Source organism: Coloeus monedula (assembly GCF_965178545.1).
Source record: "Coloeus monedula genome assembly, chromosome: Z".
Taxonomy (NCBI): Eukaryota; Metazoa; Chordata; class Aves; order Passeriformes; family Corvidae; genus Coloeus; species Coloeus monedula.
The window spans coordinates 49811284-49825384 of record NC_138822.1 but is presented as its reverse complement, the minus strand read 5'-3'; the positions used below and the strand labels follow the sequence as shown (position 1 = coordinate 49825384).

General features: G+C 41.3%; 1 protein-coding gene across 2 annotated transcripts in view; it reads left to right on the top strand.

Moving 5' to 3' along the window:
- The first annotated feature begins 1591 nt into the window (after positions 1 to 1591).
- AUH (AU RNA binding methylglutaconyl-CoA hydratase) overlaps positions 1592 to 14101 on the top strand; it is a 116743-nt gene continuing 104233 nt past the window's right edge. Inside the window, exons 1-3 of one of the 2 annotated variants that reach the window (XM_082301217.1) lie at positions 1592 to 1886; positions 10903 to 10970; positions 11068 to 11155. In XM_082301217.1, the coding sequence (XP_082157343.1) occupies positions 1661 to 1886; positions 10903 to 10970; positions 11068 to 11155 (382 nt within the window). In that variant the 5' untranslated portion in view covers positions 1592 to 1660. The remainder of the gene's footprint in view (positions 1887 to 10902; positions 10971 to 11067; positions 11156 to 14101) is intronic. The other variant, XM_082301216.1, reaches the window with a different exon arrangement.

Below are 14101 nucleotides of genomic sequence, written 5' to 3'. Positions count from 1 at the left end.
CTTTCAGGTCTCAAGGCCTAATTTGAAGGAAAAAACCTTGAAGAAGACAAAGTTCACAGCTTTTAAGAGCCTCATTACTGACCTACATTAACTACAGTTATAACAACCTTTCCCAGGTCCTGGGTAAAGAATCAAGTCAACTTCTTCTATATCTAATGCATATTCTGTCTCAACTAAATTGTTAGGGTATTGACACATGGATTGCTAAAATTTCAACGGTTTTGAAACAGGTCATAGCAGTCTTGAATCATGTGAATTTAGAACAAAACATAGCAATTACCTCCTACGTCCATTGTTACTGCTTTTATTGTTTGACTTGTTTCATGCTGGTATGTCTGTTGGTGTGCATGGAGGGCAAGCAGACACCATGGCGGTGTTGCTTGACCTAAACCCAGCTCTAAACACCAAGGCATATTAATTTGATCCTTAGTTTTGCAACTCAACGGTAATTCTGAGTGCCCCAAAATAGTAGGACGGCCAATCCAAGCAGCCTTTTATCGCAGCATACAGAACCATGTGCTGCCTGGTTTCTGTTATTGACCATAGCTCCTTTATTTGTTCAGTACTGATGCCACGACGAGGCCTGGCCACGGCTGTGATGTGGGGGAAGAAGCAAGTGCTACAGAGTTCATGAATGTTCATTCTGGTGCCACCACACACAGCACAACAGAGCCTGAGCATGTTGCCTTTAAGGTGGGATGATCTCAAGTTCACTGCAAATAAACATGTTGCACAACTTCCACCAGTATCATGAAGCCCTGATGAAGCTAAACATCTGCTTTTACCCGTGAGAAATTTGTCCATGCAACTCATGTATTTCAAGCTGTGTGAGAGAATCACAGAATCATAAAATGTCAGCAGGTTGGAACGGACTTTTAAAGATCCTCCTGTCCCAACCCCCTTCCCATGCTACAGGCAGAGACATCTCCCACTAGACCAGGTTACTCAAGGCCTTATTCAACTTCAACATTGTGAGGGCTGGGGCACCCACAGCTTCTCTGGGCAATCTATTCCAGTGTCTCATCCACTGTCACAGTAAAGAATTTCTTCCCAAAATCTCGCCTAAATTTCCCATCTTAATTTGTACCCATTACTGCTTGTCCTATCACTACAGTTCCAGATGAACTTCCCTTCAGATACTGGAAGGTTGCTATGGGGTCTCTACACAACGTTCTCTTCTTCAGGCTGAACAGCCTCAACTTCGTCAGCCTGTCTTTGTAGAGAAGGTGCTCCAGCCCCCTTATCAACTTCATGGCCTCCTCTGGACCTCCTTCATCAGTTTCATGTCCTTCTTCTGTTGGGGACCCCAGAGCTGGATGCAGTGTTCCAGGTGGGGTCTCACCAGGGCAGAGCAGAGGGGCAGAATCCCCTCTCTCGCCCTGCTGCCCACGCTGCTTTTGATGCGGCCCAGGATGTGGCTGGTTTCCTGTCAAGTCCCAATCTCCCCTGGCGAGCCTTTTCTTGACACGAGCATCAGCGGCGATGGGGCCGCCGCAGGAGCCGAGCCCGGCCGGGCCGAGCCGTCCCCTCCCCGCGGCCCCGGGCGGCGGCGGCGGCGCGGGGAGGGGGGAGCGGCGCCCCGTGCGTGCCGCAGCCGGTCACGTGGGCGGCGGCACCGGAGCCGGGGCCGCGAGAGGCTGAAGCGGCGCCGGCAGCAGCCATGGCGGCGGCGGCGCTGGGCGGGCTCGGCCTCTTGCGCGCCCGGCTCAGGCTCGCAGCCGCAGCCGCCACGACCTCCGCCGCCCTCGGCCGAACTGGCCACTGCGCGCCCCCGCTGTGGGGGGGCGCCACGGCCGCCGCTCTCCCCTCGGCCGGGAGGAGGTACGGCTCCCAGGCGAAGGAAGAGGAGGAGCTGCGCGTCCGGTACCTGGATGATGAGCACAAAGGTAACGAGGGGAAGGAGGCTCTGCACTCGGTGTCCCGGCCTGGCCGGGGTGACCCCTGCGGGGCAGGGAGAGGGCGTCCCTCGGGGAGCTGCCCGGCTGCGAGGGGCGGGAAGAGAGCGGCGGCTCCTCCTTCTTGTCACCGCGGCCGAGGTTGCGTCGCGGCGTGCTGGGAGCTGCCGGTGTGGCAGTGGCAGAACTGGGTCAGCTTGGTCCCTCTTGGCTCTTCAGAGGATCGTAGAACGGTTTGGGTTGGGACCTTGAAGACTGCCTGGTTCCAACTCCTCTGCCATGAGCAGGGACACCTCGTACTAGACTAGGTTTGCTGAGAGCCCCATCCAACCTGTCCTTGAACACCTCCAGGGATGGGGCATCCATAGCTTCTCTGGGCAACCTATTCCAGTGCCTCACCACTCTCACAGTAAAGCTTTTCCTCCTATTATCTAATCTAGACCTACTGTCTTTCAATTTGAACCCATTCCACCGTGTCCTATAACTACATACCCTTGTAAATAGTCTTGCTGCATCTTTCTTGTAGGTTCCCTTCACGTACTGGAAGGCTGCAGTTAGGTCACTTCAAAGCCTTGTCTTTTCTACACTGAAGAGTTCCAGTTCTGTCAGCGTTTCTTTATAGGAGAGGTGTGCCATTCTTTATAGGAGAGGTGGCCTCCTCTGGACTCACTCCAGCAGGTCCATGTCCTTCCTGTGCTGGGACCCCAGAGCTGGATGCAGTGTTCCAGGTGGGGTCTCACCAGAGCAGAGCAGAGCAGAGGGGCAGAATCCCCTCCCTCCCCTGCTGCCCACGCTGCTTTTGATGCAGCCCAGGACACGTTTGGCTCTCTGGGCTGTGAGTGCCCATAGCTGGGTCCTGTCCATCCTCTCATCCACCAGCACCCCCAAGTCCTTCTCCCCAGAGCTGCTCTCCATTTGTTCATCCCCCTGCCTCTGTTGGTACCAGAGGTACCCAACCCAGTTGCAGCACCTTGCACTTGATCTTTTGTTAAATCTCATGAGGTTCACACAGGCCCACTTCATGAGCTTGTCTAGGTTGCTATGGGTGACATCCTGTCCTCAAGGTGTTTTAACAGCATCACGCCTCTTTTCCAGAGTACTGCAGCATATGTACTGTGTTTGTGAGGTACACCTCTCTGCGTTGGCATCTGTTGGCCACTCTGATTTGAGAAAATGAAGTTTAGCAACAAGCTGCTAGAGTCATGCTGCTTCCAACATCAGTTTTGTGCTTGTGTGCAGGGGGCAGAGAAAGGCACAAAACTTATACTGACGTTTTCTGTGCTGGAAGGTATGGCTTCAGTATTCTCTGATCTCATGCCACTTTCCTAATAACCATCTCATCCTCCTCCTTGCTTCTAGTGTTGTCAACTACTACTCACCTTGACTCGGCTATACCAAGAGTCTTATTTTAACTCACCTGGTTAAAAAAAGAAAGAAAATCTGTCACCCTTATTGACTTGCAGTCAGTGTATCACAGCACAGACACTTTGTACTTCCTCTTCTAATCTGGTGCTCACCAGATTTGGAGGTGTTCCACTTCCTTTGGTGTTTGTCACTTCCTTCCCAGGAAGGGAATGCAGCAGGGCTAGGAATGGTGGAGAAGTGCGTGCAAGCTCTGTTCCTGAGGATTTACTTTTATAGCCATGACGTTAAACCTGCTTTTATGGAGAGGGCCATAGCATAGAGTTTTGCTCATCTGCAGCACATGAATCTCTTTATATGGAGAATATATCTTGGAACCAAGATGCACAGTTTAGTTTATGTCTTTGAGCATCTTAACTCAGCTATTTCAGACCTGTTGCCAGTTCAGGCAAATGCCCATGAGTTGAGTTTGTCTGTACATAGATTTGTATACATGTACAGAGAGGTAACTTTAAAACTTCGAATTTTAGTATGAGGCTTAGGAGATGATTCTTTTTTTTCAAGGGAAGACTGTTGCTGTGCTTTCATCTGAGGGCAGGTTTTTGTCATTATTTAGGGTTGATAGTAAAGATGATCTAATCTGATCCTGAAATCATCTTCTTCTGTCTTAGTTGTAGTTCTGTTCCCAAGTCTTTCCATTTCGTTTAAAATGTACTACTTTAGTCCTGTTTTTCCAGCCAACTGTGGAACTTATTAGTTCTAAACTTCCATTCGGATTTTTTTGGGGATTATTTTAAGTCAAGGAAGAGACAAGACAGGAGCAATAAAGAGTTTTTAAAATGTTAGAAGAGCATTTTTCCTTGTTTCTTTTGTGCTCTACCAAGAAGTTGTAGAAAATATCATGATCTTATATAGTACTCAACTTTTATTTCTGTTATTACACAACAAACATAGAATTAGGCAGTTTGTTCCAGCAGTTGAATCAGCTAGGAGTCATTGTCTTTGTAATGTTATGAAGGTGTTTTGTACTGAATATGCAGCCAAACATGGAGAAAGTATTTGTAATGTTAAAGCAACTGTCGCTATCGTAAGAAAGGATTCAATCGGTGTATTTTTAATTAATGTATTCTCTTCAGCAGAAGGAATTTTCTTTGGTATTGACTTTCAGAAGGACACAGAAGCAAACACTGTTCGTTACAAAAAGATAATAACAAGGATCTAGAAGTAGGCCAGAAGGAGATATAAACTTCATATGCCTTCTTCAGCAGCACAAAGAGCAGGGAACATTTCCGCAAAAGAAACATGGCTCTGCTTCCTCCCTGTAGTGCTACCACACACCCTTCTCCTCGCCTTGTATGCCAAGTTCATTTATATTTATCATCTTACAGTATGTAATATCCCTGCTGAATGAGTCCACCAGCTCTATAAACACCCCCGCTGTCTTTCTTGCTCTTTTCTACCCTGCCACTGACCTACCATTTCATGTTACAGACTTTCCCACATGGTACTCTGGTGTCCCCGTGGCCTCAAAACGCTCTCCCATTACATTCTTCTTGACTCCATGCAGGGTCAGACCCTGTTCTCTGACTACCTTTTGCAGCACACGCGTGCTTGTTGATGCTGTGGTTGTGCTCCTGCACATGCCTAGTGTTTCCATGTAGCTCAGAGAAGGATGTATTGTGAATACTGGGGAGGAAGGAAAACTGGCTGTACCTGCCTCATGTACAGGCACATATCTTGTAGCACTAGACAAATCTTTGCCTGTACGCAAAGTAGCAAACTGTTCTGCTTCATATCACTTCCATGTGATCTGTATACCCCAGGTCTTGGGAAGTTGCTACACATAAACTAAAATAAGATTATATTTGCAAAGGCTAGTTATTGAAATTTTAATTCAAGTCTTTCCGGTTTCCAAATTTGACCTGAACTAGAATACAAATGGAGTGAGATTTTTGAAGAATGTGATTGAAAAATACCTGTATATGCTGCACATGTTGCAACTTGTGAAGCTCTTAGTGTCAGTTTTCTGTGAGTAAAGGTGACTGTCAGTGTCTTAGTATTTTTTAATTAAGTATATATCTTTTACTTTATTTGAGATTCTATTTGATCATCACTAGGGCTGAATTGTTTTACAGCTGTTGACATTTCAGAATTCGTAGCCAAGTTGCATTAGTGATCCCATTACAAATTTAAATGAACTTAGTGCTTTTGATTTTTAAGTTATAGGTGCAATTGGGAGAAATACCTTTCTAGTCTTGACTCCAGTGTTGCAATGTCACTTGCTGAAATGTGATATAAATATTTATAAAATTTAGATTTTACACTAGAATGACTTCTTATGATCAAATTTCTCTGCTGTTTTTAGTTCAGTTTAGAGGAAGACAGCTTTGGTCTTCATCGGTTAGAATTTTAATGTACATGGAATGGGCAAAACCAAATATGGTTTTGGTTGAAGTTGTTCACTCAGAGGTTGGAAACTGATAGCTAGCTGATAAATAGGAAAAAACTTTCCCTTCTTTTGCTATGTTTAAAGTGGGGCTGACTAGGTGACATCTACTAATTTAAGAAGTTCAGAAAAGAGTTAAAGCAGAATTTAGAGATGAAACAGGCGCAGATAGGGGATTTTGAAGAGTGTTTTGGTACTTTTATAAAGTACTGGTTAGTGCACATCTGTGTGATTTTTCACTTAAATACTTCTTGGTAAGATGATTAATGAAAGCCAGCAGAATTGTGCATGATATATTCACCATATGTTCTTGTTTTGCTTAAGAAACTGCTCTAGAATAATAAACTTCTAAGTCCAATTGTCTGCCTTGGTTTTTCTGAGTAGTTAAGTGAAACAAGTTAAAAATAACTTCCTTTGATTCTCCTTCCATTTTTCAAAGCCTAATTCAGACTTTTTAAAATGTTTTTTTAAATTATGGAAAATTACATTTGTGTGAGTGAGTATTTAATGCAAATAAATAATAGTAAAATAAACATAAATGTTAAAAAATTCTGCAAGTACTTTATTTGCAGATGTAGTGACTCTTCTGAACACTTGACAAAATTACTAATATGGATTTAAAAACAAGATTTGTTTTTAAGTAACCATTTAAATGGGTTTCTACCAAACATTGAGGATGAATGTTTTGATCCCTAAAAAGTACAACATGAAAGAGATAACAACCATTATAGAAAGTAAGATTTCCAGTGTGCTGGTCCAAGTAGTAGTTAAACCAGTATCTAACCTCTTTACTATATTCAAGTATTAAATTTAGTGGATGCTATGAAATCAGTATGTTTCTGGGAATTTACAGATATTTTGAACCTATCTTCCAGATACGTATGTATCTTTATTTCACTAAAAGGCATTTTTTGCTTTTATTATGCATGACTTTCTTTTTTTTTCTCTTGAACATTGAGAATTATACCACAGGCAGCTTTCTCTTTTAACATGGGCAACTTGCAAGTAGAGAACATATTGTACATTTGTATATGCTTTGCCTCTAATGGTGGGCTGGGAAAGTAGTATATAGGAATATTGCTGCTTATATTAGACAACACTGGGAATCATTGTCTCTTGGAGATCCTAGCCAGTTAAGATGAAGTTAGTTTTCAGTATGCAGATGTAGATTTTAATGGATGCACATTATGTGCTGAAGTGTGTCCCAGAAATAATGTGGGGATGACTTCCAGGAAAAACTGTCAGATTAATATTGAGTTTAGCATATGTGAATGCTTATTCCTTCTTAGTATATCTGTCATGTTTTTGATACCATACAGATACACCAGCAAAGCTACTGCTACTACTACCACTAATTTCTACTTATTTTTATTAATGACTACTTTTTAATACCTTTTCTTTTACAAGTAGATTTTTCCAACAGTTTATTTTAAAGCATTTTGGAAAGCACGTGTGTGCGTGTGCTTTAGGAAGAACAAACCATGGCTAAATGCTTCAGATGACAATGTAACAGGTGTTACTGAAAAGTTGCATCAGTCAGGTCAAGTCCCAGGAGACTGGAAAAGGGGAAACATTGTACCTATCTTTAAAAGGGGCAGAAAGCTGGGGCCTGGGAACTACTGACCCATCAGCCTCACCTCACCTCTGTGCCTGGAAGAGTTATGGAGCAGATCATCTTGGAAGCTCTGCTAAGGCACATGGAGGACAGGGAAGTGATTCAAGACAGCCAGCATGGCTTCACCGAGGACAAGTCCTGCCTGACCAGCTCAGTGGCCTTCTATGATAGAGTGACTCCATCAGTGGTCAAGGGAATGGCTACAGATGTCATTTATCTGGACTTCTGGAAAGCCTTTTACAGAGTTCCCCACAACATCCTTTTTTCTAAACTGGAGAGAGATGGATTCAATGGGTGAACTGTTCAGTGGATAAGAAATTGGTTGGTTCGTGACATCCAGAGTGCAGTGGTCAATGGCTCAGGTCCTGATGGATGCCAGTGACAAGTGATGTGCCTCAGGGACCTATACTGGGACCAGTGTGATTTAGTATGTTCACTGATGACATAGATGAAGGGATCGAGTTCACCTTCAGCACATTTTTAGATGACACCAAGCAGGGTGGTGCAGTTGACACACCTGACGGATGGAATGGCATCCAGAGGGATGTGAACAGGTTCAAGAACTGGACCCTTGGGAATCTCATGAGATTTAACAAAAGATCAAGTGCAAGGTGCTGCACCAAGGTGCTGCACCAAGGTGCTGCAGAGCAAGCTCTGGTATCAACAGAGGCTGGGGATGAACAGATGGAGAGCAGCCCTGGGGAGAAGGACTTGGGGGTGCTGGTGGGTGAGAGGCTGGACATGAGCCAGCCATGGGCACTCACAGCCCAGAGAGCCAAACATGCCCTGGGCTGCATCCAAAGCAGCGTGGGCAGCAGGGGAGGGAGGGGATTCTGCCCCTCTGCTCTGCCCTGGTGAGACCCCACCTGGAACACTGCATCCAGCTCTGGGGTCCCAGCACAGGAAGGACATGGACCTGTTGGAGTGGGTACAGAGGAACCATGAATATGATTAGAGGGATGGAGCACCTCTCCTGTGAGAAAAGTCTGAGGGAACTGGGATTGATTAGCCTGAATTAGGCTTTGGGCTGGCCTTACTATCACATTCCAGTACGTGAAAGGAACCTAGAAGAAATCTGGAGAGGAACTTTTTACAATGCCTTATAGTGATGGGACAAGGTCTTTAAACTGAAAGAGAGCAGGTTTAGATTAGATATTAAGGTTAAATTCTTTACTGTTAGGGACTGAAACTGGTTGCCCAGAGAAGCTGTGGATATCCCATCCCTGGAGGTGTTCAAGGCCAGGTTAGATGGTGCCCTGGACAACCTGGTCTAGTGCAAGGTGTCCCTGCAGGGGGCTTGGAACTAGATGATCTTTAAGGTCCCTTCCATCCTCAGGATGCTCAGGTCCTGTAGTAATGGCATATCAGAACAAAACTGATTCAAATGTGATTGCAAGGAATGTCTTTTGTATATGTCACTGCAATATGTTGGTGTTCCTTGCAAACATTTATACTTTCCTCTTGCAATTCTTAATATTTTTTTTCTTACTTAAAAGAGAACAGCTGCGTGGGTGCCATCTTTATCTTTTACTTCTGTAGAAAGAAGCAGAAGTGGTGGTTTTATGACTTGATACAGCACTGCTAAGATAAATCGACTTGTATGATTCGTCTTCAGGGATCATTTCTTTGTGGCAAAGATATTTAAAGTGCTTTAATGTTAACTGGAGCTTCCTTCTGAATACACTATTGGTGGTGGTGGAGTAGCAGTCTTTGGGCTCCAGTGGGGAGAAGAAAAATTCAAGTGTCATCAAGTGTCGTTGCCATTAAGTATAACATGCTTCTGAAAAGGACTCTATTTCCTGACTGAAGTATGGTTTGGGATAATAGCATCTCTAGTTTATTCAAGCATGGTATTTGTAGTGCCTGAAAATCTAAGTGAAGTCAGGGTGAAGGGTCTTTTTGTTGCCTTAACGTGGGATGTTGCTTTTGCCTAATCTACTTGTGTTGAACATATGGAGTATTTGAATATGGAGTGATCCTCCTCCTAGAGAAGAAGTTGTAACAGCTGAAGAAAAGTGCTACAGCACCCCTCCTTTTTTGCTTAACAGAACATAAACAGATTCCTATGTAAGTGCTGAATAATGACCTTTGCAGGCGGTCCTGTGTACCTCCAGCCATAGGGATAAACATGTGGGAATTCAGGCTTGTAGAACAAGGGAGTGAAGGTCATTTGGGTTGTCCTGGCTCCTCTCCACTTTTAGGAGGTATCTATACTTAGCAATTGACTGTACCTTAGGAGCAAGAAAGGGAGGTATGCTTTATTACTTGCATTTGACGCCATTTTTATTTGAATCTTGAGAGTGGTAGCTGGCAAATGGAAGACTTTTTCTTCAAATTGGTAACTGCAGAAGGAACAGGAGCTCTTTTCCATCTTGTCTAGTGTGCATGTGTGTGCACATACATGCAGAAGGAAGCAGAGGAAGGGAGCTCAAACACTAATGGGTCAGTCCTTAGGGAGGACAGGTTTTCCAGAAATAGAAGAAGCAGTATGCACTGATGTGACAGGGAAGGCTATGAGAGCAAGATTATGTATAGATTGCACATTCAAAGCTGAGTGGTGAAGTAGTAATCACCTGGGCAAATAGTGAGTTTCTGGAATTTGTTTTTTCATCCTGTAGGTTGATGGCAATGTTGTGAACATTTTTGTTTGAGATAGAGCTCCCTTTCTGCCTTTCATTCCTGGTCCATGCCCTAGTCCTTTTTCTCCCCTTATACTTGCGTTCTCTGCATAAAAGGTCCTGATTGATAAAATGTTACCAGGGCAGGATCAGGGCTGTGTGCTGGTGTTTTGAACTTGGGCAGTTGTGTTGGGTTCAGGCAGCAATTGTCTAAAAGATTGCTATAGCCATGGTAAACTCAGGCATTACCAAAGTAAACTTTTCAGAATTTTCCTGTTTGATAATCATGCCTGTTAAGGTGAGGGGGGCAAAATAAAGACAATTTTTGTTTCTGCTGCAACATTTGAACCAATGCACAGGTAATCAGTCAGTGAGACAATTGATTTGTAACTGGACTGAGGGAGCTGTGAATGTGTCTTTGGAGCCATGTACCAAGCATTCAGCTTGATTTTTGTGTTTCAGGAGAGAATTTTTGTGTGAATTTTTTCCTTTTTAAACAAAAATACAAGTTTCCCATTGGTGGCATTCTTTCTTTGTTTATGACTTCCTTTTACCTGTATAGGAGTTGCTAGTCTTTGCTGTGATAGCACTTCATGTTTTAAGTAGTCTCTGGAGACAGGCTCTCTAAATATGGAAATGTGCTTTCCAAATAAGCATCTTTCCTGATTACATGTCAGCACTTCATGTACAAACATAAAATGTGTAATTCTACTTTCAACCTTTGTAAGGACTGCTTCCACATAAAGGTGTTAGGGCCATATTTTTGTTCCTCAAGTAACTGTAATTTCTGTTGAGTATTGAAAAGTATAGATCAGTTTATTTTCTTTCAGAAACTCAGTAGTGATTACACTAGCATTTTTTGCAGTCCTCAATGCCTTTTGCATAATTTCAAAATAATAATAACTTACATAGATGAGACATATTTTACTACATTCTAACGATGATATTATTTTTCTTCCCCTCCAGGAATTGTGGTGCTTGGATTAAACAGATCTCATGCCAAGAATGCACTTAGCAAAAATCTTGTAAAAATGGTAAGTGAAAAGAACAGTTTTTAGTATAAAGGTGAAGTATTGGAATGAAGCACTTTAAAAAGTGTTTGGTTATTGCCCTTCCTCCTTTTCTCTGTAGATGTCAAAAGCTGTGGATGCTTTGAAATCTGATAAGAAAGTACGAACTGTTATATTCCGGAGTGAAGTCCCGGGGATATTCTGTGCTGGTATGCAAACTTAATTTTCCTGAGAAGCTGGAAATCTGTATTCTCTTATTGCACTAAAAAAAAAAAAAAAAAAAAAAAAAAAAAAAAAAAAAAAAAAAGGCCCAGATTCCAAGGAAACATGTCTTTTTTATGTATTGATCTCAGTACTTTTTTATGTATTGATATCAGTAGCAAACAAAACATTTTTGTATGATTTTCCTCAATTGCTAACATGAATCAAATATTGGGTTTATTCTTTCTGTGTCATAAAGTATTTCAGAATATATAATAGTTTATCCATGATGGTGAAAAATAATTTCATTTATCTAGAAGCTCTTGCAGGTATGTCAGAGTAAGGTGCAAATAATTTTAGAGGCCATATAAAGAGGCTTTGTAGAAAGCTGTATCAAACCTGTATTTAAACGCATTAACTTGAACTTTTAATGAAAGAAACATATGTAAACATAAAATTTCATTATGAATATGCATGTTACTGCAGGCTGAATGTATTCTCAAATTAAAAACAAATCCAAACAAAAAGCACACACCATAGCCTACATATCCAACAGTTACATGCATCTTGCCAAAGTGCTCAGAAAAGCAAAAGCTCTCAAATACCAGATGCTGGGAAACAGAATTTGCTGACATGTCAAGATCAGTTCATACAGCAGTATGTTTTGTGAATACCAAGTGAATAGTCTTCTTATTTAAAAATGTTTCAACCAGTTCTTACTTTATTCAAATTTAATTTAAATCCATTTGAAACTGAAAACAGGAAATAGAAGTAAAACAGTTTGTTGTTTCTAATATATTAATAGAACTGTCAAGAAATAGATCAGTTCTGAAATTTTACTTTTCTGATAATTTCTTTAGTTATGCTTGATAGCCCCAAATAACATAATTATTTTAGTTTTAGATGCAAAACAGTTTTTCCAATCTTTAAAATATGTGACATACCTAAGCACTCTTAGTTGCATTTAAATTCTTTTTTGTTGCTTTTAGTAAGTCTGTTCTCACACAGATACAGTTTGTCACTTACAAGACTTGTGAAAATACTGGTCTTGGAAAAAAGGGAATAATCAAATCAGTACTTAGTAATACATATACATAGGTTAAATATATATATATTAGTCAGCATATTTAATTTAAAGGTTGTATGTTGTTTTAAATCAAGAAGTTTTAAGTTTTAGTCATCTCAGTAAAAAAAGGTTTAAAAATGTAGTTTTTAAACTGATGAAGAATGTAGTATCAGAGCAACACATGCAAATGATGTTTCAAGTTAAATGTTATGTACTTGAAATAAAAACATGGCTGTTGGGTTTTTTTTAACGATGTTTTTTATTTGACATGCTTGAATTTTGTAGTGGTGTTGTATTGGAAATAGGGGAGCAGAAATACTGATTTTGAGGGAGACTATCTCAGGTATGCTACTATTATTGTACATGTGAGCTCCAAATACATCTCCAGTATTCTTTGTTAGCTGTCTCTTCAGAGCTCTTTTGGTATTAAGATTTAACATAGTCATTGGTATTTGTTCGTCTGGCTCAAAAAATCAAGCAATTCAGAGTATGTATTAGCACATAACAATAAAGAAGATATAAGGACATTAGGAAAGAAAATTAATCCTGAAAAGAAGACTGTGAAAGACAAGGGCTGGGTAGCTATATATGAATCTTAAACCAGACAGTTGAGATAGGGTGTGAACTAGGTGTCTGTAATTTTAAAAAAGTGATGGGTGAAATGAGGTTCCTAAGAGAGGAGATTCCTGTAGCTGAACAAGTGAAATAATGAATGTTCCAACAGTGGTAACCAGAATACTTGAGGCAGAGTTTGTTAATGAAAATAGGCAAAAAGTGCACAGTGGATGGATGGATTGCTTCATTAGGTGACTTTAATGGGTGTCTCTAGAGAGAATAATAATAGAGGAAGCATAATGAGATCTGGAAAAAACAGGTTAACAGCTTAGGGAAGTAAGATGAAGAGAGGAACATGCTGGATGTAAAGAAGGCATTTTCTGGAGGGGACTCAGAAAATTCAGTACAACAGAAAAAAGTGTTTTCAAACTTAAATGTTAAAGGAGAATGTGTTGCTTCAAGAACATTTAATTTCCTTAAAAAATGCAAGGATCATCTTGTGAAATGTCACATTTTCGTATGCCTTATAGTGCTATTTAGTTAGGCTAAACCTGGGATGTTTTTATTTCTTTGTATTTCCTCAGTAATGTTTTCTTGCTAACATGTAAGGGAATGTATGCTTTTAAAAATACACTTTTATGATTATTTTTTGGACCACCATCTGATGTTTTACAGACCGCATATTGGGAAACTTTGTCCTAGAATGTAGTTCCCTTTTATGTGTGGAATGAAGTCTAAGATTGTTAAATCCTGACATTCCTTAGCTATCAACAAATATCTGTGAAAGCCACAAGCCAAGTGTCTTGTTTCCTTCTAAGGCCTAGTCCACAAAACATGACATCCAACCATTTTTCACAAAGTAACAGTGTGGATGATTAAAAGATTTGAACTCTGTTGATGCCTGATGTAGATTTGGGTGATTTCAAGTTATGGAATTTTCACGTGGTGAAATGGGAGTGGGACAAAAATGGAGTTGTATAAAAGTATGTAGAGATGTGCCAGAAAACCTACTCTTCCATTTCTGCACAAAAATTCACTTTGAGTCTTTACCTACTCTTTTCTTTGTGTCTCCTTTTTAATACTTCATACATCCATGGGTGCAGAAAATTCCTCATTAATGCTCTAGCACTGATCAAAAGGGACACCCAGAAGTCAAAGACTTGCGTGTCTGGTGTTAAGGATGTCTATGATTATGCATAGACTATGTCTGTGAGTAATTACGTCTATCATGGCTTCTTGTGCTTCCATTAGAAATGCTCTGGCACTGAGTCACTTCTTGGCTCCTTTCTTTCTCCATCTGAAACCAAATAAGTAAGGTATTGGCTTTTCTGGA